Genomic DNA, 27,181 nt, shown 5'->3' on the forward strand with positions numbered 1-27,181 from the left:
GATATTATGTGCATTCGTTTATTATTCAGGCTTTCTCTGTATATAGCTGAGGGTAGGGATATTTCTGTGTGTATGTGTGTGTGTATGTGTGTGTATGTGTGTATATTTAAAAAAATCACCAAAAATAGGGAGGTTTCACAATAGAAAAAGGTTAGAAGATCTCTGGCCTGATTTACCACTATATTTTGTTTCCTAGATATAACTTTCTTTTTTTTCAAGGATCCTTCCAATGTGTTTATAAGTAGAAAATGTATTATAGTAAAAAAAAAATCTCTTTGGAAAATTTGTAATAAAAAAGAAAAAGAAAAAAGTATTTGTGAGCTCAGCAGAAATGATTAGAAATTATATAAATTTTCCCTGAATTCTTTAAGAGATTTTAAAGTATCTCAGACATGCCTGACAAAGATGTTCCAAAAATCTCACAGATTATTTTCAAAAATTTGCATTACACCGCTTTTATACTCTACTTTGCATGCTGTAAAGAGTTGAGTATCTCTGATGTATTCTTCCAGCCAGGATAAAGTGACCCACTACTTTACAAATTTATAAGGATTTAAATCCCTTATAAATTGACTATGGGTTATTGGTTGATTAAAGTGATTCTAAAATAAGTCACATCATTTAATCTCACTTCATTGTATATATTCATTGAATATTTAAATTCTCATACATGTGTAGCTTGCTTACAGCTCTCAATATTTATTTAACTTTTATAGAGAATTAGAGGCCTGTTTTTGAAGTAATCCAGTTTCGGTAATAAACAACTTTTGTGTAAACTCCAGGTTTGTTCTTTTGACCACAGTTATCTCCCCAGCTCACGATTCCAATGAGATACCAGGTGTCTTTAAAATCCTTTATAACTAAGGGACCCCCAGAATCACCCTGAAAATAAAAGAGAGAAAGAAAATTGCTAAATATTAAGCTTATTACTTAAAATATTCTGATGAACCACATATTTTATTTGATATTTGCTGCAAAAATGTTCCCTTCACACTAAAAACATTTGATCTCCATTATATCATTTAAAACATCTCATCATAGCTCATTGTTCATGATGATTTCCTTTTTAGGTGGGAGCTCTTTAAGAAAAGGGACTCTGCTCTATGAACCTTTAGACTTCTGGTATTAAGAAAATTTAATTTTGTTGGCTAGTTTGTCTGATACCTTTAAAGAAACTCTGTTTATAGCATTTTGCTTAATAAAACATCCAAAAATGTTTGTGTTGTGAAATATGCTTTTAGAAATTACTGAACTGACAAGATATCTATATTGGTACAAACATAAAGAACACTGAATATTTCTTGAAAGAGATAAAAAATGTTTTGAGTTAATGATATCAAAATAATCTCTACCTACCCTGCAGGCATCATAAATTCCTTCCAGATATCCAGCACAGAACATTCCAAATTTTATATCATGGCCATATACATGTGGTTGTTTGCACACGTCATCACTTATGATTTTCAGTCTGGCTTCTCGAAGATTATTTTGGGATTCCCCTTAAGGGAAAACAAAATAATTTTAGTGTTTACAATCAACGTCCTTAGCTAGAATGGAGTGGACTTTTTTTTTCTAATCTAACCTATTTCATATTAAAACTGTCGATACAGAATGAAGTTAATATAAGCAGTGTCTAGAATAAATTTTTCTTTAAAATCTGGCATATTTAAATGATAATTATTGTCCTTATCACATTTTTGTAAATACCTATGCTTGTAAGAAAAACATTTTGTGTCTTTTTCTGGAAAACCCTTGTACATTTACTTTATTTTTATTATTTTATTTTATCTTAATTCTAGTATATTTAACACAGTGTTATATTAGTTTTAGGTGTACAATTTAGTAATTCACCTCTTCCATACATCACTCGGTGCTCATCACAAGTGCACTTCTTAATCCCCATTGCCTATTTTACCTATCCCCTCTCCCACCTCCCTCTGGTAACCATTCGTTGTTCTCTATAGTTAAGAGTCTATTTCTTTGTTTCTCTCTCTCTCTTTTTTCCTTTGCTCTTTTGTTTGTGTCTTAGTTAAATCCCACATGTGAGTGAAATCATATGGTGTTTATCTTTCTCTGACAGAATTATTTTGCTTAGCATCATACCTTTTCTTTAAAACCTATCCATTTATATATAGAAAGATAGGAAAGTACACATTTTTTTTTGGAAAGCACTAATTTTTAAAAATACAGTTTAGGCATTAATATTTTGAACCTTGCAGAAGATCTAAAAACTAGACATAATTTTAGTTGAACAAATGACACCAATTATCTGCTTGTCAACAGCTGACAAATCATTTATTTTCATGGTTCAGTGTGATAGTAAAAAATAAATATGTCTGTTGCTTTAAAAAAATAAATAAGTAAATAAAAAAATAAAAATACAGTTTGTATTTGTGGATTCCAAATTGTTTCTAGAAAATTGTCAGGTTTAGATCGTTTTCTCCCTTGACTTGATAAAATAACTATATAACTATGTTATATAAAGCATGTTATATAACATATACACAATATATGTATAATATATAACTATATAACAACTATATATATATACAGTAACCATATAACATATATAGCTATATATAACTATGTTATATAAAGTAACTATGTATTGTGTACATTTATTTTATCCTTTACATTTTATGAAGAGCTTTTATACATATAATGACATTTAAAATTAATGATTTAATTTCTAATGCATTATAAATTTGGGGCTCCAGATTATAAACTAGATCCTGAGTTGTAGAAACCAATGTTATGACAGGAAGATAACTGCCTCTGGTGGAAACAAAGAATATCACAAGCATTAGGGGATTCTTTATATCAAATCACATACTGGTCAGGAAGCTGAAAAGAAAGCCACACATATCTCAGCTTCTATAATAGGAATAAAACCACATGGGACACCTGGAAAAAAATCTAGAGACCATCAAGCCTATAGTGAAAGATATTCCTAGTTCCTTAGTGGAGACTAAGAATGGAAGGTTTATTCTTTAGGGTTTATTATATATAAATGAATTGTACAGAGCTCTGTGAATGGGTTTTGTCATTCCCAGAAAGGCTTTTCTTACCTAATTATGTCCAGAGTTAAGGAAACTCTCTTGCTGTTGTTACACTTAAGTACCTAGACCAGATTTTACAGTCCAGAGTGTATCTAAGTATGCCGAAAAAGCATTTAAAAGCAAAATCATTCCTATTTGTTAGAAGTTTGAGGAGGCATATCAAGTTAAATCACTTTAGAGAGAGCTATGGAAGCTTTGTTATCAGAGACTCTCTCTAAATTAGCCTCTGTAGTTCTGGAGCAGATTTTGCTGTAATTGGACATTGTAGCTGAGAAACAGAAAAACTTGTGAAGTGACCCAGGAAAGTAAAAATGAGTGTGGAGCAAACCAAGAGGAGGAGTCAGTTAAAAGGGGAGAGGAGGCCTCATAAACATGAGGCATATGGGGCATCTGGGTGGCTCAGTCAGTTAAGCATCCGACATTGACTAGGTCATGATCTCACGATTTGTGGGTTCGAGCCCCATGTCGGGCTCTGTGGTGAGAGCTCAGAGTCTGGAGTCTACTTCAGATTTTGTGTCTCCCTCTCTCTGACCCTCCCCTGCTCACGCTCTCTCTCTCTCTCTCTCTCTCTCTCAGAAATAAATAAACATTAAAAATTTTTTTAAAAAGATGAGGCATAAAGGGAAGGAGGCTTGGAGTGGGTATGAGGATGACAACACATCCGATGTATACCTGGCATTGCATAGACAACCAGCACGTAGAAATTGACTCCAGTGTTGCTGAGGGAACATTTATTTCTTTTATGTCTTCCTTGAAGCCCACCCCTTTGGAGCTTCCTCTCCCTTATTCCATGTGATTCTGACCAAGATGCCTATCACACACCTGTCTTTCTTGGTATAGGCACAGGAGTGAGTATTTGAGTTAGCCAGTCAGTCCAAGTATGTTGGACACAAATGGGGCCAAAGGAAACCTTTTCAGGAATTAATGTAGATTCTGGGAAAGAGAACATGTTCTTCCCTCCACATTTACTAGGGGAACATGATGTAAACCCTGATGCTATTGGCCACCTTTGATGCTATGTGGAACTAGAATCCCTCCATATGAAGGCAATCTAGAGGGAAAAAGCCAGGAATAGGAAGATTCAGAGATTCGGCACCTAATGACATCATACAAACTCCTGAATCCAGCTATGTCTGAAACCAGACTCATCTCATCTCTCTTGATGTCCAAATTACAAGAGCTAAATTTTCTATTTTATTATTATTTTTGCTTTAGTAAGCTTGAGTTGAGTTTCTATCACTTACAAAATTAGAGCTCTAACTAATCTAACCATGCTGTATGGGAGTGGGGGGCAGGAAAATATTGATGGAGATTGGATTAAATCATACTGTTTTGCTAAATTGGACTTAGAGCTCTGTGGTCCTACTTAGAGCTCTGAGATACCTACCCCCATAGAAAAGTGCTCCAAATCCTGTGATATAAACAGTTGAATTTGGTTGGAAGAATGCAGAGGCTTCTGGCAAACAAACCCGGCGGATGTTGTCAGTAAAGGTGACCTTGGGAGAGAACTGTACAACAGCGATGTCGTACTCTCTTGCTGGGGCATGATATCTCTCATGGACAATAATTCTCCTGATATTTCTTTTCATTAACGGAGGGTTGATTGTTGTTCCAAAGCTAACAGTCCATTGACGTGGATTTGCATTACTAGAAGAGGTTACAAATGAACAGTACATATAAACTACAGCACTATAATAATTGCATGAGGGTTAACAAAAAAACTCCATATTAAAAATACTTGGTTGTAGTGAGAGTTTCCTTTCACCTTTAAATATAGTCTATTGCTATTTTGAAAGATAAAGTGTATACAAACAATATCTTAGAGCTAAAATAAGAATTGTTGAATTCTAGAACTGTAAAGCACATAAACTATCATTCATTTATCTCTTCAGCAAATATTTATTGAAACTCTGTATGCTGAGCCTTACTTGAAGTGCTGGTATTGAAGTGGTGAGCCAGACAGAAAAGGTCCCTGCTGGTGGCAATATTCAATTCCGGTGAAGGAAACAGAGCAAAATGAATTAGCAGATAAATAAATCCAAGCAGTGATAAGGGCTATGAATAACATAAAATAGGACAATGGAATAGAGTACAGGGGGGTAGTTAGATAATTCTCTTTTAAGATCTGAGACATGGTGTATGAGGAGTCAGCTGTAAGAAGGCAAGGAGACAAGTTTCCAGACAAACTTCCCCAGGCTTACACCAGATGGACTGCAGTTCAAGACCCAAGGGAAAAGAGGGGGGGCATGAGGCTGGGAAGGTAGACAGAAACCACATTTTTGAGTGTCTTATATGTCATGAATAAAGTGTTTAGATTTTATTCAAGTGATATTGGAATTCACTGGATGATTTTAAGACAAGAGTAATGTAGTTTCATTTACATTTAAAAGATTCCATAGATTCTTTCTGGGGAATAGATTGTTGGAGGCAAGAATTAATGAAGTAATTGTTGTCAGAAGTAGGAGCTCCTGGGTGGGTCAGTCAGTTAACCTTCTGACTTTGGCTTAGGTCTTGATCTCATGGTTCATGATTTCAAGCCCCATATTGGGCTCTGTGCTGACAGCTCAGAGCCTGGATGGAGCCTACTTCAGATCCTCTGTCTCCCTCTCTGTCCCTCCCCCACAGCCCTCCTCCTCTCTCTCTCTTTTTTTCTCTAAAATAAAAAAAAAAAAAAAAAAGTTGTCAGAAATCTTGTGAAAGATGACCAAGTGTGGGTGACTTGTAGCTTCTGCACAACTTTTAGCTTATGGGCTTGCACAACTGGTAGATCATGGTATGAATAGAGATTGGAAAGGTCATTTAGTAATAAAAGATCATCTAGTAAAGCTTTTGTTTTATACATAAGGAAAATAAAGCCTAGATAGGTTAAACTATTTGCCAAGTATCATGTCTGCTTGCCTCTCTCTGCTCTTCTCTTTATTGGACATGGTCTCTCACCAAACTATATTTATTAGTAGCAAGTTTAGTGTTCTTAACTAAGTACTAACACCGTCTATGAGGGATAAGCAGAAGCAGATACTGCCCGTATAGATACTTGTTCCTCAACCTAATTATTTCTTAATAGGTAGCTTTAGTCATAGAAAGAAGCATATAAACATATCATGGGGTTTAAGTCCAATTTGACAGCTCTAATTGTGTTGGGATTAGTATTATTTTTCTCTCTAAGGGAACTTCAATTTAAAGTTTAAATCTTGTTTTTATACACAGTTTTGATGTAAAAAATATTCTAATGAGAAAAGCTAAATAAAAATTGGTGTTGGAACACAATTGTTCATTTGCATAAACATATTGACATTTTTGTTTATAAATCAGTCTTTTGTGAATTTTATTGGTACAAATATGCTTCCTTACCTTAATCATGCCTAGATAAACTTAACATAAATCAAGTATTTTGAACTTGGAAATGCAAAAGACAAACCTTGAATTGTATTTACTCAAATGGAAGTGGTCATTTCAGAACTTTCAAACAATACCCTGATACTATTTAATACAACTTGTATTTGTTACGTTTGTAGGTAGCAAACCTGAAAGAAACACCTGACAAGAAAGACACTAAGTGAAGATTCCAAATAAACTTAAACATTTTTTAAACTGGGCCCAAATCAAAAAGATGCAATTTAATGATAATAAGTATAAAACAGTAATTCAGATCCCCAACTAAACTGTAAAAATTCAAAGTGTGATTCCTGGTTTGGAAACCATCCCTATAAAAAGGATCTGGGAATTTTGTTGATTATTAGCTTGAAAATCAATCCACGTGATAAGAGTTTTTAAAGCATTAACTCAGTATAAGACTGCAGTGATATCAAACAGCCTCAGAGTAGGGAAGGCCATAAACAGTCATTTAGTCCTCTCACTGATCCAATGCTTGAAAGATGGAACTTTGCATGAGGCAGACATACATGCCTGTGTTCAATTCCACCATCCCCTAACATTGTGACCTTGGGCAAGTTACTTAACTTTTCTTATTTCACTCAGTGAAAAAAAGCTTACCAATCATGGTTTACTTAATGAGGTGAGTGTGAGTGTAAGAATTATATAAAATCAATTTTTAAACAATTTTTTAAATGTTTATTTACTTTTGAGAGGGAAAGAGAGCACAAGCAAAGGGAGGGGCAGAAAGGGATGGAGACACAGAATCGGAAGTAGGGTTCAGGCTCTGAGCTGTCAGCACAGAGTCTGACGCAATGTGGGGCTCAAACTCGCCAACCGTAAGATCATGACCTGAGCCGAAGTCGGATGCTTAACCAACTGAGCCACCCAGGTGCGCCTATATAAAACCAATCTTAATCATCTAACCAAAAATTTGTAGCACAGTGGAGCTTAATAAATGGTAATAGTTGTTGCAAGAACACAGTCTCAGGTAGCAATTGTCTATGCTTGAACCCTTCTGCAAATGAGTTTATCACCTTTCCCTTAGACTCTCTTTCTTCACCTTGGAATCACTTGCATGTTTGAGTAGCTCTAACTATTGAAAGTTCTTACTTGATTCCCTAATTCTCTTACACAGTAAAGTGTCTCAGATGTAGGCTTTGAATGGCAAAGTAGACCATACAGTTACACTGTCACCTACCTTTACCATCCAACTCTCTATAGTCTGAGAACATTTCATTTTCTCAAGTTTTCTTTGATTGTATTTCCAGGACAGAACTCAATATCCCAGTCAGGATTTGACCAACAAAGAGTCTAATGTCTTCTATTCTGAAATCTGTGTTTCTTTTAATTCAGTTTAAATCACAATATAATTTTGTGAATAACTGAACAATTTTCTGACAAAACTTTTAAGCAATTTGCACATATTAAAGCACAAATATGCTTTTGGTACTGATATACTTGGATTTTTTTTTTTTTAACTCAAGTTAGAGCCTTATATTTATACTTAGCAAAATTGTTCTGGGTTATCACTCTAACATAATTAAATCCTTTTGAAATTTGTTTTTCTTAACCACACATTTGTTAACCCTTCCAGCATGTGTCATCAGCTACTTTGTTGATTATAACTTCCACATCATCTGCCAAACCTAGAAAATACATTGTCTAGGACATGGTGCTGGATAAAGATCTTTGGTGGGCTATTAAAAACATCTTAAGTCTTTCAGTAGCAATTCTACTGAATTAGACATCATCCTTTAGACAGAGTTTTTAGTAATTGAGCTACCGATTACCTTCACATTCAATTTATATTGTTTTAGGGTTTTTTAAAATGATTTTTATTTATTTCTGAGAGAGAGAGCCAGTGTGAGCAGGGGAAGGTCAGAGAGAGAGGGAGACACAGAATTCCAAAACGGGCTTCAGGCTCTGAGCTAGCTGTCAGCACAGAGCCCGATGCGGGCCTGGAACCCACAAACCATGAGATCATGACCTGAGCCGAAGTCGGATGCTTAACTGACTGAGCCACCCGGGTGCCCCAGAATCCCAAGCATATTTTGTTTTTGCTTTTAAGAAGCCCTCCCATTTTAGTTTGTCATTATGACCCTGGTCATACTATCCAGGTTTTTTAAAAATATGTTTATATTTATTTTAGGGTGGGGAGCAGTAGAGACAGAGAGGAGAGAATCCTAAGCAGGCTCTGCACTGTCAGCACAGAGCCTGATGTGGGGCTCCATCACATGAACCATGAAATCATGATCTGAGCCAAAATCAAGAGTTGGAAACATAACTGAGTGAGCCACCCAGGCGACCCAATCATACTATCTATTTTGAGAAGTGTTTTTAGTTCTTGGAAGCATGATTTAAAGGAGACATTGACAAAATCAAGGACATTTAGAGGAGAAGAACTAAGATTGTAGGACATCTGAAGCTGATGCTATGAAATAAAGTAGTGATATTTATTTTCACATATGGTTTCAAGGATTTACATTCATTTTATATTATTTGGCCTCTAAAAGAGAGAATAAGGAGCTGGTTCTTTCCAAGGTTCTATGGCGAAAGAAATAAATTTGATCCCTGCTGTTCCAGATGAAAAAAAATATATCAGTGGGTAAAAGTTATTAGGTTGCAGATTTGGTGTTCAGTGTTATAAGGATATTTGCAATAGTAGATCCATCTACCACAAAATTGGCTAACTTTGGAGCTAATAAGCTCTCCTTACTTTGAGATATTCAATGCCCAACTAGGTTCCTATATAAGGGATTTCGATGTGTTCTAACATATTGGCCTGTTGAGCTCTGATGTCTTTCAAACTTTAAGAATCTATGTTTCTATTCAGATTTAGAATCAGGTAGACAGAATTACTATGGTATCAAAAGTCAGAATTTTATTTGCAAGTATCTTCTCCCATTTGGTGGTTGTCTTTTTGTTTTATTTTGTTGATGGTTTCTTTTACTGTGAAAAAGCTTTTAATTTTGGTGTAGTCCCCAAATAGTATAGTTTTGGTGTAGTTTAATTTTGCTTTTTTCCCATTACCTGAGGAGACCTGTCTAGAAAAATGTTTCTACAGCTAATGTCAAAGAGATTGCTGTCTATGTTTTCTTCTAGGAATTTTATGGTTTCAGGTGTCACCTTTAGGTCTTTAATCCATTCTGAGTTTATTTTTGTGTATGGTTTAAGATGGTGGTCCAGTTTCATTCTTTTGTATGTAGTTGTCACATTTTCCCAATACCATTTGCTGTCTTTTTTCCCATCGTATATTCTTGCCTCCTTTGTTGTGGATTAATTGGCCATATAATTGTGGCTTTATTTCTGGGATCTTTGTTCTATTGATTTGTGTGTCTATTTTTGTGTCAGTATCATACTGTCTTGATTACCACAACTTTGTAGTGTATCTTGAAATCTGGGATTGTGATTTCTTAAGCCCCATTCTTTCTCAAGTTGCTTTGGCCCTTTGGGGTCTTCTGCACAGTGAATGAACCATCAACAAAACAAAAAGGCAACCTACTGAATGGAAGAATATATTTGCAAATAGTATATCTGATAAGGGGTTAATAAATAAAGCACTTACTCAACTCAATACCAAAAACAACAGCAACAACAACAAATGATCCTATTGAAAAATGAGCAGTGTGCCCAAATAGACATTTTCCAAAGGAGATCTACAGATGGCCAATAGACACATGAAAAAATTCTCAACATCACTGGTCATCAGGGTAATGCAAATCAAAACCAATGAGACATCACCTTATACCTGTCAGAATGGCTAAAATTAAAAAGATAAGAAACAGCAAATGTTGGCCAGGTTGTAGAGTAAAAGGAACCCTTAGGCACTATTGGCGAGAATGTAAATTGGTATAGCCACTGTGAAAAATCATATTAGGGTTCCTCAAAAAATTAAAAATAGAATTACCGGGATGCCTGGGGGGCTCAGTCAGTTAAGCGTTTGACTCTTGATTTTGTTTCAGGGCATGATCTCAAAGTTCGTGAGGTTGAGCCCTATGGCAGGCTCAGTGCTGATGGTGGGGAGCTTGCTTGGAATTCTCATTATCCCTCTCTCTCTGTCCTTCCCCTGCTCCCATGTGTGGGCTCTCTCTCTCAAAATAAATAAACTTTTAAAAAAATTAAAAAAAACAGAATTACCATATGACCCTGTAATTCCACTACTGGCTATTTATCTAAAGAAAACAAAAATACTAATTCAAAAAGATATATGCACTCCAAATTAAAACTAGAATGAGATATCACTCACACCTGTTAGTATGGCTAAATCAACAACACAAGAAACAGCAGGTGTTGGTGAGCTTGCCAAGAAAGAGGAACCCTCTTACACTGTTGGTGGGCATGCAAACTGGAAAACAGTATGAAATTTCCTCAAAAATTTAAAAATAGAACTACTTTATGATCCAGGAATCATACTACTAGATATTTACCAAAGGATATAAAAACATGAATTCAAAAGGACACTTGTACCCTGATGTTTATACAAGCAGCATTATTTACAACAGCCAAATTATGGAAACGCCCAGATGTTCATTGGCTGATGAATGGACAAAGAAAATATAGTATATATCTATCTATATCTATCTACATCTATATCTAAACTATATCTATATATAATGGGATATTACTTAGTCATAAAAAAATCAAATATTGTCATTTGCAACAATGTGGATGAAGCTAAAGATTATTTTTTTTTAAGTAGGCTTCATGCCAGTGCAGAGCCCAAGGCTGGGCTTGAACTCATGACAATGATCTCAAGACACAGTCTTGAGCTGAGATCAAGAATCCAGTGCTTAACCAACTGAGCCACCTAGGCACCCCAGAGCTGGAAAATATGCTAAGTTAAATAAGTCAGAGAAGGACAAATACCATACGATTTCACGCATATGTCGGTTTTAAGAAACAAAACAAATGAGCAAAGGAAAAAAAAGAGGCAAACCAAGAAGCAGACTCTTAACTATAGAGAGCAAACTGAATGTTATCAAAGGTGGGGTGGGTGGAGGGATGGGTTTAAAAGGTGATGGAGATTAAAGAGTACACTTATTGTGATGAGCTCTGGGTGTGGTATATAAGTGCTGAATCATTAAATTCTGCAGTTGAAACTAATATTACACTGTATGTTAACCAACTGGAATTAAATAAAAACTTAAAAAAAGAAACTAAAACAAAAAAGATATATACACCCCTGTGTTTTATTGCAGCATTATTTACAATAGCCGGGATATGGAAGTAACCTAAATGTCCACTGATAAATGGATAGATAAGAAAGATTTGATATATATAGATATATACATATGTATAGATATCTATATATACACATATAGATATACATATATGTGTTTACATGTATATGTGTGCTTGCATATATACTTGTGTGTGTGTATATGTGGATATGTATATATGTGTGTGTGTATGCACATACACACAATGGAATGTTATACAACCTCGAAAAAGATGAGATCATGCCATTCACAATAGCATGGTTGGACCTAGAGAGTATTATGTTAAGTGAAATAAGTCAGACTGAGAAGAACAAATAACACATGATTTCACTCATATCTGGAATCTAAAAAGACCAAATGAATAAAAAAGCAATATCAGATCTATAAATACAGAGAACAAACTGGTAGTTGCCAGAGGAGTGGGTGGTTGAGGAATGGGGAAAATATGGAAAAAATAAGTCACAGAATAAAAGCCACAGCATAGGGAAAATAGTCAATAATATTGTAATAGTGTTGTATGGTGACAGATGGTAGCTACATTTGTGGTGAACATAGCATAACATATAGAGAAGTTGAATCACCATGTTTACACCTGAAACTAATGTGACATTTGTGTCAACTATACTTCAAAAAAGCCCTCAAAACCTGTGAGGACATGACCAATGAATCCTAGGATAAGGACTACTACTCTCTCACTAACTTTGCAAATACATATGCAACTATAACACATTAGAAAAAAGCTTGAAAGAAAATTTTCTCATTTACCTCAGTAATATTTGGAGGCATTGATTATTGATCAGGACATAATAAATCTCAGCTTTTTAGCAGTAGTGAGGGCCAACTTACAGTCAATAACTTACTTCTTAAAGCAATGTGCTGCGGTGATGAGCCACGTATTACTAATCAAGGTGGCCCCACACTGATGTATGTTATTTCGCTGAAGGGAAGCTTGCCATGGCCAGGCAGCCTTGGCTGCAATGTCTCCAGACATTATTCTGTTGACAATTAATGGAACCTCTCGTTTACCACAACCTGTAAGAGATAAGATCATTAAGTTATAAGAAATGTCTCTATAGTCTTTGATTCAGAGTACCTAACAGAGTACTATAATGCAATATTTGCATCTATTGTTATGCAAAACATTAACACCTATCCTCTGTATTTCCTGATATGTTGATGTTTTGCTCATCCCTGCATTTATAGATGTGGTTATATATTGCCTACTAAAACTACCTTAAACTACAAAGGATTGACATATCACAAAGTTATGTTTCCTGAAGACTTGTGGCATCAATTATCTAGATATCCTGGAAGCTCCTGCTATGATTGTTGCTTCCCAGTTTCAGATGATTCAGTGTGTCACTTTGACATGATGTTTTTACTGGTAGAACTCACCAGACTAGTAATTGCCCATTTGCTAGAACTCCTTCTCCCATATATTTTCTGTATGACTAATTCCTAAGGCGTGCATGGGTTAACATATAATGACTAGTTTCTTACTTTGCAGGATGGAGAGTTCCAGGTTTCCACATAAACATCCCATTCACTTTTGGTGGGAATAAATATGTACTCTATTATGTGTGTCAGATCAGAGATTATTTTGCTGCTTATGTTCCTAAGGCACACATTTAGAACATGGTGCTAATAAGGAAAATATGGTAGATTCAATTCTTGTTCCAACTAATTGGGCATCACAAAAGAAAACTCATTTTACTGATATTGACTATCCTCCACTGTGTCCAGTCATTGTAGAAATCTCCACCATTCTGCCATTACTTCAGTTTAGACTACTATTTTTCTCATCTGTAGGATTGCAACAGCTCTCTAGATCATCACCCTGCCTCCAGTCCTGCTCTTCTAATCTATTCTCTATACTGAAATCTGACTGAGTGACTTCCTATTGCCCTCTAAATGAGGTTGAAATGTTTGAGCATCATTCTGGTCCTTGATCACTATTAATCATATCCATTTCCCATATTCCCCAACCCCCATTCTATGTTCCAGTTACACTGACATTTTTCAATTACAATAAGTGACCATGTTCATGCTTTTCTTTTTTCTTTTTTTTTTTTGAGCTATACTTTAAAAAATATATATAGTTTATTGTCAAGTTGGTTTCCATATAACACCAGTGCTCATCCCAACAAGTGCCCTCCTCCATGCCCACCACCCATTTTCCCCTCTCACCCATCCCCCATCAACCCTCAGGTTGTCTCAGTATTTAAGAGTCTCTTACAGTTTGCCTCCCTCTCTCTCCCTGTTTTTCCCCTTCTCCTCCCCCATGGTCCTCTGTTAAATTTCTCCTGATCCACATATGAGTGAAAATATATGTTATCTGTCCTTCTCTGCCTGACTTATTTCACTTAGCATAGTACCCTCAAGTTCCATCCACATTTAACAAAGTCGCAGGGTACAAAATCAACGTACAGAAACCAGTTGCATTTTTATACACCAATAATGAAGCAACAGAAAGAGAAATCAAGTAACTGAGCCCATTCACAATTGCACCAAAACCCATAAAATACCTAGGAATAAACCTAACCAAAGACGTTCTTGCTTTTCTAAAGACATTTTTACATAGTGCTCCCCCTGGCAAGCACATCATCCCACTTGTCACTTGACTCCTGGTCTCTCTCCTCTCTCTTGTCTCAGGGATCACTTTCCGACCCTCCAAGACCAGGTTAAGCTGACTCTGTGATTGGCTTTCATAGCACTGTGCACTTTCTCTGTTGTAGCACTTATCACGTTATTTTAACATTTCCTGATTTATTTATATTTTCCCCTACCTTTGAACTCTCAATTTTAGACAAGGGATCATGTCTTATTCATAGTTGTATTCACTTTCTGAATGAACGAATGAATAGATAAGTATAGTTTGCAAGACACAGAGGCAAATGCATGAATACTTTTGCTCAAATTCATCACCACTTTGATTAAAATCTTTCAAAATTTAAGCCACAGTGATATGAAAGGAGTGGGTGAAGCTGATGTCAGCCATGAAAATGAATGTAGTAAACAAATTTTATAGCTCAGTCACAGATAGTAGGGTCTATTTCTTCCCCATTTATCATTTTCTCATATTTTATTTCTCAGCAGAAAGAACATTTCATATCATTTTTAAAAATTAGAAGAGCAAGCCCATTTATTCCAAGCCATAAATACATGATTTCTTCAAATTGCCCCCAAATTCCCATCATGTGAAATGTTTTTCTTGAACATGATGTAAAGATCAGGTTCAGAGTTAGAAAAAAATATTTCTGTTTATGGTCCACTTGTTACCCTCTTCCACAGAAAATGTATGACATGGATGGGAAATTATGAGCTAATATTTGAAGATATTGTCCTTTCTGATGTGGAAATTGAACTTGTTTTTATAAGCTAACTAGACTTACATGCTTGGACAGTTAGCTCTCCTGTTGCTGAACTCATTGCTGAAAAACAAAATGGAACATAGAACGATAATGTGACATCCTCCCAGTTGGTTTCAATGACCAGAAATTATCAGAGAATATTGACTATGTATGGATTCTAGACAGTTGAACAAATATTCAGGAGAATTCCTACCCAACAGGATATGCATACAATTTTTATAGAGATTTATAGGCCACCTCTAATTAGGTGTATAAATCCTCAAGCAATGAGTGATTAAGTGATTGTGGATGATTAAAATCCACAAATAGTTTGTATTAATACAGAACCATGGTTCTCTAATGGTGCAGAATAAAGCCTCTTTGGCTTTCATTTCAGGGGTGAAGTGAAATGGGGAAGGAGGCAGCAAGTAGATTGGACCTCCAGGCTCAAATCCAGCCTCAATCAGAACAGCTCTGTTTTTATTTCTTCTATTTAAGATTTCACATAAGCATTTCTTTGGTCAAAGTGTTTAGGAATGAAAAGATAAAGCACCCAAATAACTATATTGAAAATACTTCTAAAACAGAGTTTCTAAATTATCAAAATGATTTTTTTCTGTAGAATAAACTTGTGTATTCTTATCCTATATCTGCTAAGTATTGGTAAAGACCAATTATTGGACAGAATCCAAAGTTAAATTCTGTCAATTTCCAACAGGATTCTTACAAAGAAACATGAACATTTAAACTGAAGTTGGTGGAAGGTTATATGAAAACTGATGATTTTCAAGATGAAGAGGCTTACTGAGCAGAATGAGGATAAACTGTTTTATTTATTTCAACCAGTGAACATACCTAATTTTTACCAAATGATTTTACTTTTCATGTGTAGGAGTTGAATAAACATTAACACTTTAGTCATGAGAGTGACCCTCTAACATACTTCTGAGGTTAGAGTAATCTAGTTAGTAATCAGGGCTCTGCACACTACAAGTAGAATCTGGGAACTGGAGCACACGCACGAACCAAACTTGGGCAGGGAGCTGCTCTTTCATAACCATGGTGTTTGCAATGCAAAAAAGTTGATTTTAGCTTTGCTTTGACATATTGCATCCCATAAAGGACTCACACCACATAGTTTTGTTTTTTCCTGAAAAACAACAAAGCAAAACAAAACAAACAACAACAAAACAAAACAAAAACAAAAAACAAACAAAAAATACCCTCCCTCCACAGATTCTTGACAAATGACAGGGAATCTTGGGCTGCAGGGTATTTCTAGACTTGTTCTAGAAATTTGGCAGTTTTCCATTTATTGGGAGCCCCCGGATTGAGTGTTCCTAGAGAGTGATGATTTTGCCTGTAAAAATTGCCTTGAGGATAATACTGAGCTTTTCACTAAATGGGTTTTCCAAAGAGCTAGTAAACACTGCTCTTTTTGTATTTAGAAATTTTGAAAGCTTCAATGTTCTGACTTTTTCTACTACCAATCACATGCATTGTGTACAAAGCATTTGTACAACAACTTACTAGCTTTCTAAGTGTTAATGGCCTATATGTTGCACGTTTTCTATTTTCTTGTATATCCACATGTTATTTCTATGATTATAGGAAGAACAAACATTATCATTGCAATTTTACAGATGAGAGGATGGAGGTAAAGTCATGGGCCAATTACTTGGGTGGTCTTGCAGTGACTCAGTGGGATTAGAATAGGTTCTCCATCAGCACACCCTGCCTTTTAATGATTTCTTAGTCATTAAAATAAGCTATAGCACACAAACTGAGCTGTGAAAAAAAAAACAAAAAGGCTAGGTAACTCATGACCATTTCATGCTTCATTTCTGGTTTCAGATAGGCTTTTAAATTTATGGCAAATTAACTGGTCATTGGAAATTATAATTGTAACATATTATATAATTTATCAGAATTGCCACTATTTCACAACCTTGATTCATTTGTTTTCCTACATAACAAAGAAAGTGGATTAAGCCCTTGATAGGCCCTTCCCTCCTGGGTTGGGAGAGGTCCCCATCTTTATTCCTGGAGTAGCTGACTCTTTGTCACATCAGCAAACTCCTGCCCATCCCATTCCCTCAGATTTTTACTTCCTGGTCAGGTTTCCTCTTGAAGAGTCAACCAGACCCTTACAAGGGCAGGGCATCCTGTTTCACCTCTGATATTAATCACTTCCTTTGTGATTCTCTTAAGTCTGGTGCCCATTGGAATTTGTAGGGGAAATCTGCACTTGTCTGCCAGAAGCAGTTGCTTGTGGAAACAGCTTAATGTACAAGGGTAAACAGGTTTCTGTCTAGATGGACTCCTCAGAGCCTTTAATATGCTAATATAAGAGATGAATATCATAGACAGAATTTCTAAGATGTGTTTGACCACAGAACCCTTTTTTATACAGAGCCTATCAAGAAATTAGAGATCTAGACTTGAATCTTATATCATTTTAATTTCTAGAGTCCTTACTTTTTTATCTCTCTTTTGTATCTATAAAAGGTAAATTTACCTACTTCATAAGAATATAGAAATTAGATGCTGCATGTGAAGGGCTAGAGAAGGCCTTGATAAAGACTCTTTTTCCTTTTTAGAGAAGTGATAATGGTATAGTATAATGGTTCCAATGATTTTTTTTTCGAGCTCAGTGATTTTTTTAAGCATCACTTCTAGGATGGCTTTAGTGGCTCCAAAGCTGGTTTACCATTTTCCCAAATGCCCACAGGAAAAAGTAGAAACTTCATAACTTCACTATATACAGAAACTATCCATATTTTAGAAGGCAACAAATGACCTCATGTTTTAGGAAGGTCCCACCTAGAAAAGTAGTTGTTGCTAAATGCTTAGTATTTTCACTTGCTTAGTCATGAAGGCAGTGGCTGAGTCAGATTAATCTCTGTTAGTGGTAAAGTTTCCGTATTTTAGGATGAGTACCAGTGAATACCTACAGGATAAACCACTTAACAGCTAACTTCAGACATGCTTTCATCAGAGAAAAATAAAACCTTGAGGTGTTACTTTTTAACTTGAAATTTTTTCCATCTATATTCTAGCTGTTATTTGGAATGGAAATAATGGCAAGCAAGGTTAAGGTTAGACATAAAATGAACCTAATCAAAAACTTCACATCCCATAAAAAAGTGCACCTACTTACCATTAACTTGAACTGGGGAGGCATTTATTGACAAGGCTCTTGTGTTCCTTATCTTCTGATTTAAGATGCTATGGATTTTTTCCTTTATCAAGGCCTTTTGCTCAGAAGAAGGGAACTGGAATACCATAATGATATCTACTTTCACACCATCTTCCTTTGGTCTACGATATACAAGAGAAAGGTATTTATTCCAAAAATACATTGGGTATCATACTCTTTCCTATATTTAATGCTCCTGAATTATATCTCAATTGCTACAAATGTCAGGGACTAATCCTCTCACATTGACATTCATCTGCATGTCACTCTCTGACCCAAGGGCATTTCATATGTTCTCTCTTCAAGTTTCCATTATGTTTTTTGGTAAAAAACAACAGCAACATGTTTTTTTCCACTAATTTGAAGGTTTGTTATAGCAGTTGGGTAAGATGCAGATATCAAAAACTATTTCCTCAAACTCATAAAGTCTGAGGATTGGAAGAAACTTTAGCAGTCTCTTTGGCCAATTGCTCATGTATCTGATACCTAAATCACCTCTGCATCATTCGTGATAAGCAGCCCTCTAATCCCAGTACAGTAATATAAATGATGGGAAATTTACTTCCCTCTAGAGGCTTTTTCTCTTTGGTCTGCTCTGGTTTTAAGAGAGTTCTTGATTTTGAGTTGAAATATGTCTTCCTATATCTTCTATTACATTAGGCTTAGGTCTAGTTGGGACATATATAGAACATTAATTTCCTCCCCCACATAAAATATTTGAAGACAACAGCATTCTTGGTTTTGAGTCTTCTCCAGATTAAACATGTCCAGTTCCTTGAACTTTTCTTCATATGAACAAGTTCAAGTCCCTTTACCTATAATATTCAGTTTTCCTCTAAAATTAGGAAAACCAAACTATTAAAGGTCTTTAAAAAATGTAAATCTATGTATTGATCTGTTATATCTCTTATTTTTATACCTTAAAAGACCCAAACTCTGAAAAGCACTATAGGCCTACTTGTCTCAAATCTCTTGACTAAAAACAGAGGAAATCATATTGATTTGGAGGCTTTTATATATTGTGGTGCATTTAGGCTCTAGAATGTGAAGATGTAAATAATCAGAATTTTATGTCAAATTGTCAAATATATTCTCTGTTTAATTAAGGGAAAACATTGTTTACAAGATGGAATTTCTCTGGACACACCCAAAAACTTACATAATGATAATGACTGTAAGTTCAAAGGAGTTCACAAGACTATAATAATGTTGCTAGAATGGTATGGCAAATCAGAATTTGAAAACAGAGGATGTGAAATCTAGAAAATTTCAACAAATATGTGTATTTCCTAATTTTTATAGAATTTATCCAATTTATATTATAAAATTCTTCTGGGGGTCACTAGCTATTTAGTAAAGGTATAAGGAACTTGGAATAAGTCTTCTAATAAGGCATTAGTCTATTGGTGAGAAAAGTGATTATTTCCTTAATATATATCTGTCTGAATGTATTCATTTTTAAGAAGATGAGTCATACAGGCCCATAGATTTTCACTTATTATATATATGTTCTGCTACATGCTTTCCAAATAACACAATTGAAACCTCTGAGCAATTTCAGCAATTGATATGAGCTTTCTCCCTCTACCATAACAAACAGAAAACTTACTAAAACAGGAACATTTTTCTGTTTGGGCATGCCTCCTGTTACTGGGACTTTATTACAAGTAAAACTTATGATCCCATTATATAGCCAACTTTGCCTTCTTATCTTTGAAATGACATATCTAAAGGAAAGAACTTGGCGCATGCAGTGACATGATGCTGGGTTTTCCCAAGGCCACATGTTCTGGTAGTCCCACACCTTACAATCAGTTGATGGGGTTTGAATCCTTGTTCTGTCATTTGGGGAGCATTGAATGTATCACTTAACCTCCCTGCATCTTAGTTTTTACATTTTAAAAATGGTGGTCAGCCCCGTTATCTCGAAACTGCTGTAGAGATGCTATTCATGAGAAATCCTAGGCAAGCACCAAGCTCACAGAGGCAACAATATGTAATGAGTTCTCATCTCCTTTGCCCTCTATCCCTCCAGGCCGTGACTTCACCTTTGCCCAAACATACATACGTCAGTCTGACTACTCGGTTCTTGATATAATGCTTGTTCAAGGCCGAATCTATAAATATCTCATCCACCTGTTATTACAAGACAGAAACTCTGTATTAATAAGATATTTTATAGTAAGAATATCCCCCTAACTAAATGCTAAAACAATAGAAAGAAGTTTTAACATGAGTAATATTATTTAAAACCGTGGTTCTCAACTCTCACAGTGCAACAGAATCATTGGCAGATTTTTCTTAAAATCATAGGTGCTGGAGCCCCTCTCTCAGAGTCTTGGTTATAACTGATCTGGAGGGAACCTAGGCATTCATATTTTTAAAAATCTCCCCAGGTGACTCAAATGTGCTGATATAGATATCTGGAGTAGAAGATTTCTTACTAAAATTCTACAGAAGGTAAAGCTAAAAGATATAGAGCCAAGATGGGACATGCAGGGAGGCCCTGAAAGATGGGTGGAGAGCCTTGGTTGAGTACTGGGTTTGAAGCGTATCCTGCTGCTCATCAACTGGGCAACCTTGGAAGTTACTGAATGCAATCTGAGCCTTAGTTTCCAAACTTGTAAATCGAAGATATTGGTATACTATTCATGGGGTTATAAAGATTAAACACAAAAAATGCTGGGTATATTTTGGTAGTGAACTGCTGGTGGTTCCCTAGCCCCCATCCTGACATTTCAGTCTCAGATGTCTTTGTAGATCTTTGGCGATAAGTTGAGGGAAAAGGCATTAGGGATGTGGGAGAGCCAACGATTTTTCAATTGTTGTTGATTGTGAGCCCTTGGGTAAATCAAAGAGGAATAAAGAGTAAGATGGTGTTGCAGATTTAGATTAGTTTTATTACTCATTTTATATCACCAAGGAATAAGAAGATATGCTACTGTTTTTGGTTCCTTTGCATAGAATTTTAATTGATGAGCATCATGTGGCTGTGGCTTATTACACCTGGATATTAGACTGCAGTATCTCCTAGTGACCACTTGATGGCAAAAGTGTCATCTAAACTTGAGCATTGCATTTTGCATTTGATGAATGTGATGAGCCAAATGTGCAAAAACAATGTCCTAAATCCCCAAGGAGCAAGAAAACCAACTCTCATTTTGAAAAACACAAAACCAAAAATAAATTGAAAGCTGTTTCAGGGATCAAGGAACAAGTCATGACTTCCTTAGCACTATCAGGCATTCACAAGTGCGGAACTGGGAAACAAAATATTTCTGATCTCCTTTAACCCTTATAGTAGCGGTATGAAATAAAAATTATTTTGATTCTTAGTTTATTTGAAGAGGAAGCTGACACTCGAAGACATTACTAAAATTTCCCTGGCATCATGTGGATAATAAACCGGGACTTAAATTTATATCTTCTCTTTGCAGGTCCATCTCTTCTTATCAATCACACATGCTTGTCAAGTATGACGTACATTTTACTTCAAGTTCTTTCACAGAACACATAACTATAAGTTATAAAATAAACAGTTGGTTGATTTAAAGTATAACATTTATCAAGCTATAATTGGTAATATATTTATAAACTTGAAGATCAAAGGCAGTATTTAGAAAATTAAAAAAATTGCCAGTATCCAAAATATACATTTATTTGTAATTACGTAAGAAAAGCTTAAATGGGCTGAGGAAGTGTGGGGTTCATATGCAAGAAATGGAATTGTTTTGGAAGGTATGTTTTTGCAAGAGTGATATTGTTGTAATCATTTCTTTTTTTGTAACACAACACATAGCTAGTCTTATTATTCAGTATCTGGGGAAGATCCAAAAGGAAGGAAGAGGTAAAAACAAAACAAAACAAAATAACAACAACAAAAAAATTTAAACAGGGAGAGGAGTGCCAAACAGTAAAAGGAAGAAAGGTAAATAGCAGTTGAGTATTTCTAGAAGTTTGGTTTATAATTATCCTCTGAAATTCCACCCACAGATGTTCTGCTGGCTGTTCATAACTTGTTGGTCAAGATAGTATATTAAGTTTTTGACTTTAGATGACATCATTCATCTGGCCACATGCCTGCTGGGAAGAATATCTGCACCCAGCATCAATTCCATCTTTGGTTTAATTGGTTTCAGTAATCATAGAAATAAAGAAGTTTTCTTCTTTCTAATACAAAATCCAGGACCTTGCCCCAATAAAGCCTCTTTGATTAGCCTGGGGTGAGCCCCAGGATCTTCAGGTGATCCTGGTAGCCTAAGCAAAACACTCTGAGAAATGCTGGGTAACAAGGACTGGCTAAATGGGTGTCTACAAAAAAGGAATTTTTCAACAGGAGGAAATCAGAGAAAACATGAACATAAACTTTTTTTAACATTTATTTATTTTTGAGAGACAGAGACAGTTCATGAGCAGGGTAGGGGCAGAGAGAGGGACACGCAGAATCGGAAGTAGGCTCCAGTCTCTGAGCTGTCAGCACAGAGCCCAAGATGAACTGTGAGATTATGACCTGAGCCAAAGTCGGACGCTTAACCGACTGAGCTACCCAGGCGCCCCAGAACATAAACTTTATTGCTGAATGGATTTTATGTATGAACTAACTTTCTTAGAGACCCTAAAATAATCATTGATGTTTCCTAGAAAATAAGGCTTACCTCATAAGAAACATTCTGCCAATAATTTGGCATTCTATATTTGTAGAAGTTTCGAAGGATGCTTTTTTTTTTAACCGTGTGCCAGTTTGCTATAAATGTATTATTTACACAAGCTGATAGAGATCGTGATTTATAAATCTATCCCACCTCCCATTCTAGGACATTGGCAGGGCTAGGAAGTTGGAATTAATTAGTCTTTTAACATTTAACAGAGACCCTCCCCCTTTCAGGGTAGTACCTTGTTATGCTTGATGATTTTGTAATGCTGGAGGTTGCACTGAGATTAAGTTCTAAAAGGGCAATTGAAGGTTAGTTGAGTGTTTAATAAAAGAGTTAGGGAGAGGCTGTTAACTCCATACATAGCCTCGCCCAACCATTCAGCTCTCATTCCGGAACGAACCCTGTTTTCACATGTCGCCAGCCTTTCACTGTCAGATGCTCCCCAACTGGGCTCCTCAGCAGTCATAGTATTTATGTAGGAGGTGTTTCAGAGCTGAGGCTGTAAATTTCAGATAGATATGCCACTGAAGGTTGGCCAAGGGAATATAAAAGTAGTTTCTTCCAATGTCACAGTAGATGAGTACTGAGAATTAAAGGACCCACGAAGGTGCCATGAAGAAAACTTCAGATCCTGTTGCTTTCTCCTGATTACAATAAGAGTAACACACAAAGAGGGGTGCCTGGGTGGCTCAGTTGGTTAAGCGTCAGACTTCAGCTCAGGTCACAATCTCACAGTTCATGGGTTTGAGCCCCACGTCGGGCTCTGTGCTGACTGCCAGCTCAGAGCCTGGAGCCTGTCTTCGGATTCTGTGTCTCCCTCTCTCTCTGACCCTCCCCTGCTCCTGCTGTCTCTATCTGTCTCTCAAAAATAAATTTAAAAAAAAAGAGTAACACACAAAGAACAGTATACAGATGCTTTAAAAAACCCCACATGCTTTGCCTTAAGTAAGACTTAATTGAAATTGCCTTGCTACAAGGGCTGAACTCTATGTACAAAGAGAGAGTAAAGCACAATTCATTTGGGCCTCTGGTCACAGAGTCAGATATTCAAGGGCCTCCCCTTCTGTTGTTCATCTGTCTAGTCTTCAACCACCTGTACCTGTCAGCCCTGGCCCTTGTACTTGCCCTTCTCAGGCTATTCATTGAATCTACAGCACCCTCCTCCATTCTGCTGGCTCTGCTTGTCTGAATCACAACTCTCCTTCAATGTCTATTTCAGATAATACCTTCTTTGTGGTTATTCCTTGAACCTCAGAGTAATCTTTCCTCTTTCTGTGATAATTTTTCTTATCCATCTTATACCTTTTACTATTCCCTTAATATAGCTATCTATGCAAGTATATTATCTCCTTTATTAAACTGCAAACCCTTTATGGAGAAGTGTGGTGATTCATCTTTTCTAACTCCATATTATGTAGAAATGTAGCATGTTTTTGTTGAATGAATGAATGAAAGAAAGTGAGAATTTATCAGAAAGCCTTACAATTAAAAGGAAACTTCCAAGAGTTTTCAGTGAGCTTTTCATCAGATTTAGATCAATGCTTCTGGAAAAAAATGCAAATTGACTATGTATTACTGATGGGAATTCTTTCGTGTTATGGACATTTTCAGGTAATTTCATTGCTTGGGGAAAGCCCCTCCCTGGTGAGACTACAATAGATACAGTAGGAGGAATAGTCATCACTGTTGTGGATCGCTTGTACAACCAGCACAAACTCCACTGTATTTATGAGCTCCTTTGCTTTTTTCCTCAACCCTCTGAGGCGAATACTGTATTATCTGCATTACAAAGATGAGGAGGTAACTTGCCCAAGGTGAAAAGCAATGAGCCAGTTGAACTTGGGATGAGCACACAAGTGTGTTTTTACTAAAAGCCCCTGCTTGGGCACTTGGGCGGCTCAGTCCATTAAGCATCTGAGGTCATGATCGCGAGGTTCATAGGTTGGAGCCTTGCATTGGGGTCTGCATTGACAATGTGGAGCCTGCTTGGGATTCTCTCTCTCCCTTTCTCTCTGCCCCTCCCCCACTTTCACATGCTCTCTTACTCTCTCAAAATAAATAGAAACTTTAAAAAATAAATAAAAAACAAATTTAAAAAAAGCCCCTATTCACTGGTGTGTAGTAGGGAGCATGTACGAGATCAGGAAACTGTTTATAGCTCTCTCCAAAGGCAGTCTGTTGATAGTTCTTACTGCAATTTTTAAAAGTTGTATCTATTTAAAATTCTAGATCTTGGGTACAACCCAAGAATAAGAAAATAAGCTATGAATAATTTTTATAAACCTACGTAGGGCACGGCCAACATGAGCAGGCATGGTATCTACAGGATTCTGAAGGTTGGTGGCTTTTGGGGTATCACATCACTTTGTGTTCACAAAAATCTTTAAAAAAAAAAAAAAAACTCCCACACATGTGCACCCAGTGCTGTGTCTATTAGAGACGGCAGTTGGATCCAGTGTCATAAATGGTCTGTGGTTGTGCGGCTGGAGTGCCATGGAAGTATGACTTTCTGATTACTCCAAACCAGAGGGTAATAATATCAGCAAATAGGTTGTGACATTATATGATATTATCAAAGTTATTTCTTTGACTATACCAGTCCTTCCTCAGTGTTTCCTTGTAGAATGTGAGAAAGAAACAGATGGACATCTGTGACTGTCTAATCACACATAGGAAGTAGCAATATATTGGATAACCTTATTCCAAATTGGTTTATATTCCTGAGATCGAGAGGCAAGTTCAATAAATTAAAATGGTTGCAATTAAGGGTGATAAAGGATAAATTATTAACTTTCAGTATACCATAAGAGAAAAATACATAATTTGTGTCTACTTAAAGTTGTACTAAAGATATTTAAACCAGAATGCCTGAGGCAAGGAAAGATCAGTTCTTTAGGAGGTTCCTGTCCTCTCCAGGTGTGTTGTCCTTGAAATCTCTAAATCTGATTATTCTGTGAGAAAGAGAGAGAGAGAAGATATGAATCATTACTCTTAGACTCTCTTACAGTTCTTGAATGATGAACAATAATCTAAATAGATTTTCCAGTAGAGTGAAGATGGTGCTATATTCACAACTTTATCAAGAAGTTTAGAGATGGTTCGTATTGCTTCCTTTCTCAAAAAACTCATCTCAGAAAACAACCATCCATATTTCCCCTCCAATTATAGGCTGTTTACACTAAATACACATATGCAGATATTTCCATCAACCTCTTTCCTCTATTGTAGTTGTTTTTCTGTTGTCTTCCTCCTCAAAAACTGATACAGGCAAGTAAACAAGCTAAAACTGGTAACGAGACAAAGAAGGTCATTATATAATGATAAAATAGTCAACTCATTCAGAAGATAGAACCATTATAAATATTGTACCTAACATCAGAGTACCTTAATAAATTAAGCAAATACTGACATATCTGAAGAGAGAAATAGACAATAATATAATAATAGTAGAGGACCTTAATACTGTATTTTTAGCAGTGGATAGATCATCCAGACAGAAAATCAACAAATAAACCTTAGACCTTTCCATTTTTTAGAGCAAATGGACTTAACAGACATATATAGAACATTCCACCCAACAACAAGAGGATACACAATTTTCTCAAGCACACACAGAACATTCTTTAGGGTAGATCTTTATAGGTTACAAAACAAGTCTTAGCAAATATTTAAGATTACTGAAATCATACTATCTTCTGTGACTACAATGGTATAAAACTAGAAGTTGATAACTGAAGGAAAGCTAGAAAATTCAAAAATATGTGGAAATTAAGCAACATACTTTTCAATAGCCAATGAGTTAGAGGAAAATCAAAAGGGAAATTAAAAAAAATCTTGAAGCAAATGAAAATGAAAATGCATGTGAAAAGTATGGGATGCTGCAAAAGAGCTGTACGATGGATGCTCACAGTGATAAATGCCTACATTAGGATAAAAGATCTTAAATAAACAATCTAACTTCATATCTCAAGGAACTAGAAAAAGAAGGAAAAACTGTGCACCTGAAACTAATATAACACTATGTTAACTATACTGGAATTAAAATTTAAGAAAAGAAGTAGAGGAAAAAACTAAGCTCAGCATTAGCAGAAGGAAGGAAATAACAAAGATCAGAGTGGAAATAAATGAGATAGAGACTAAAAGACAGTAGAAAATATTTTTTAAAAAACCTTAAGAGTTGTTTTTTTTGAAAAGGTAAACAAAATTGACAAAACCTTTGGCTAAACTAAGGGGAAAAAAAGAAGACTCAAATAAAATCAGAAAATGAAAGAAAAAATATTACAACTGATACTACAAAAAGACAAAGGATCATAAGGGACTACTG

At 35.8% G+C, this 27,181-nt stretch overlaps 1 protein-coding gene across 1 annotated transcript in view; it reads right to left on the reverse strand.

The window, feature by feature from the left end:
* Positions 1-720: 720 nt before the first annotated feature.
* TMPRSS11A (transmembrane serine protease 11A) overlaps positions 721-27,181 on the reverse strand; it is a 49,938-nt gene continuing 23,477 nt past the window's right edge. The window contains exons 4-10 of the mRNA XM_077750933.1: positions 20,271-20,338; positions 18,164-18,324; positions 15,046-15,084; positions 12,514-12,685; positions 4,447-4,706; positions 1,357-1,499; positions 721-882 (exon numbers count right to left, since the gene is read on the reverse strand). Of these exons, the coding sequence (XP_077607059.1) occupies positions 721-882; positions 1,357-1,499; positions 4,447-4,706; positions 12,514-12,685; positions 15,046-15,084; positions 18,164-18,324; positions 20,271-20,338 (1,005 nt within the window). The remainder of the gene's footprint in view (positions 883-1,356; positions 1,500-4,446; positions 4,707-12,513; positions 12,686-15,045; positions 15,085-18,163; positions 18,325-20,270; positions 20,339-27,181) is intronic.

This window comes from Crocuta crocuta, unplaced genomic scaffold (assembly GCF_008692635.1).
Source record: "Crocuta crocuta isolate KB4526 unplaced genomic scaffold, BGI_CrCroc_1.0 scaffold1, whole genome shotgun sequence".
Lineage (NCBI taxonomy): Eukaryota > Metazoa > Chordata > Mammalia > Carnivora > Hyaenidae > Crocuta > Crocuta crocuta.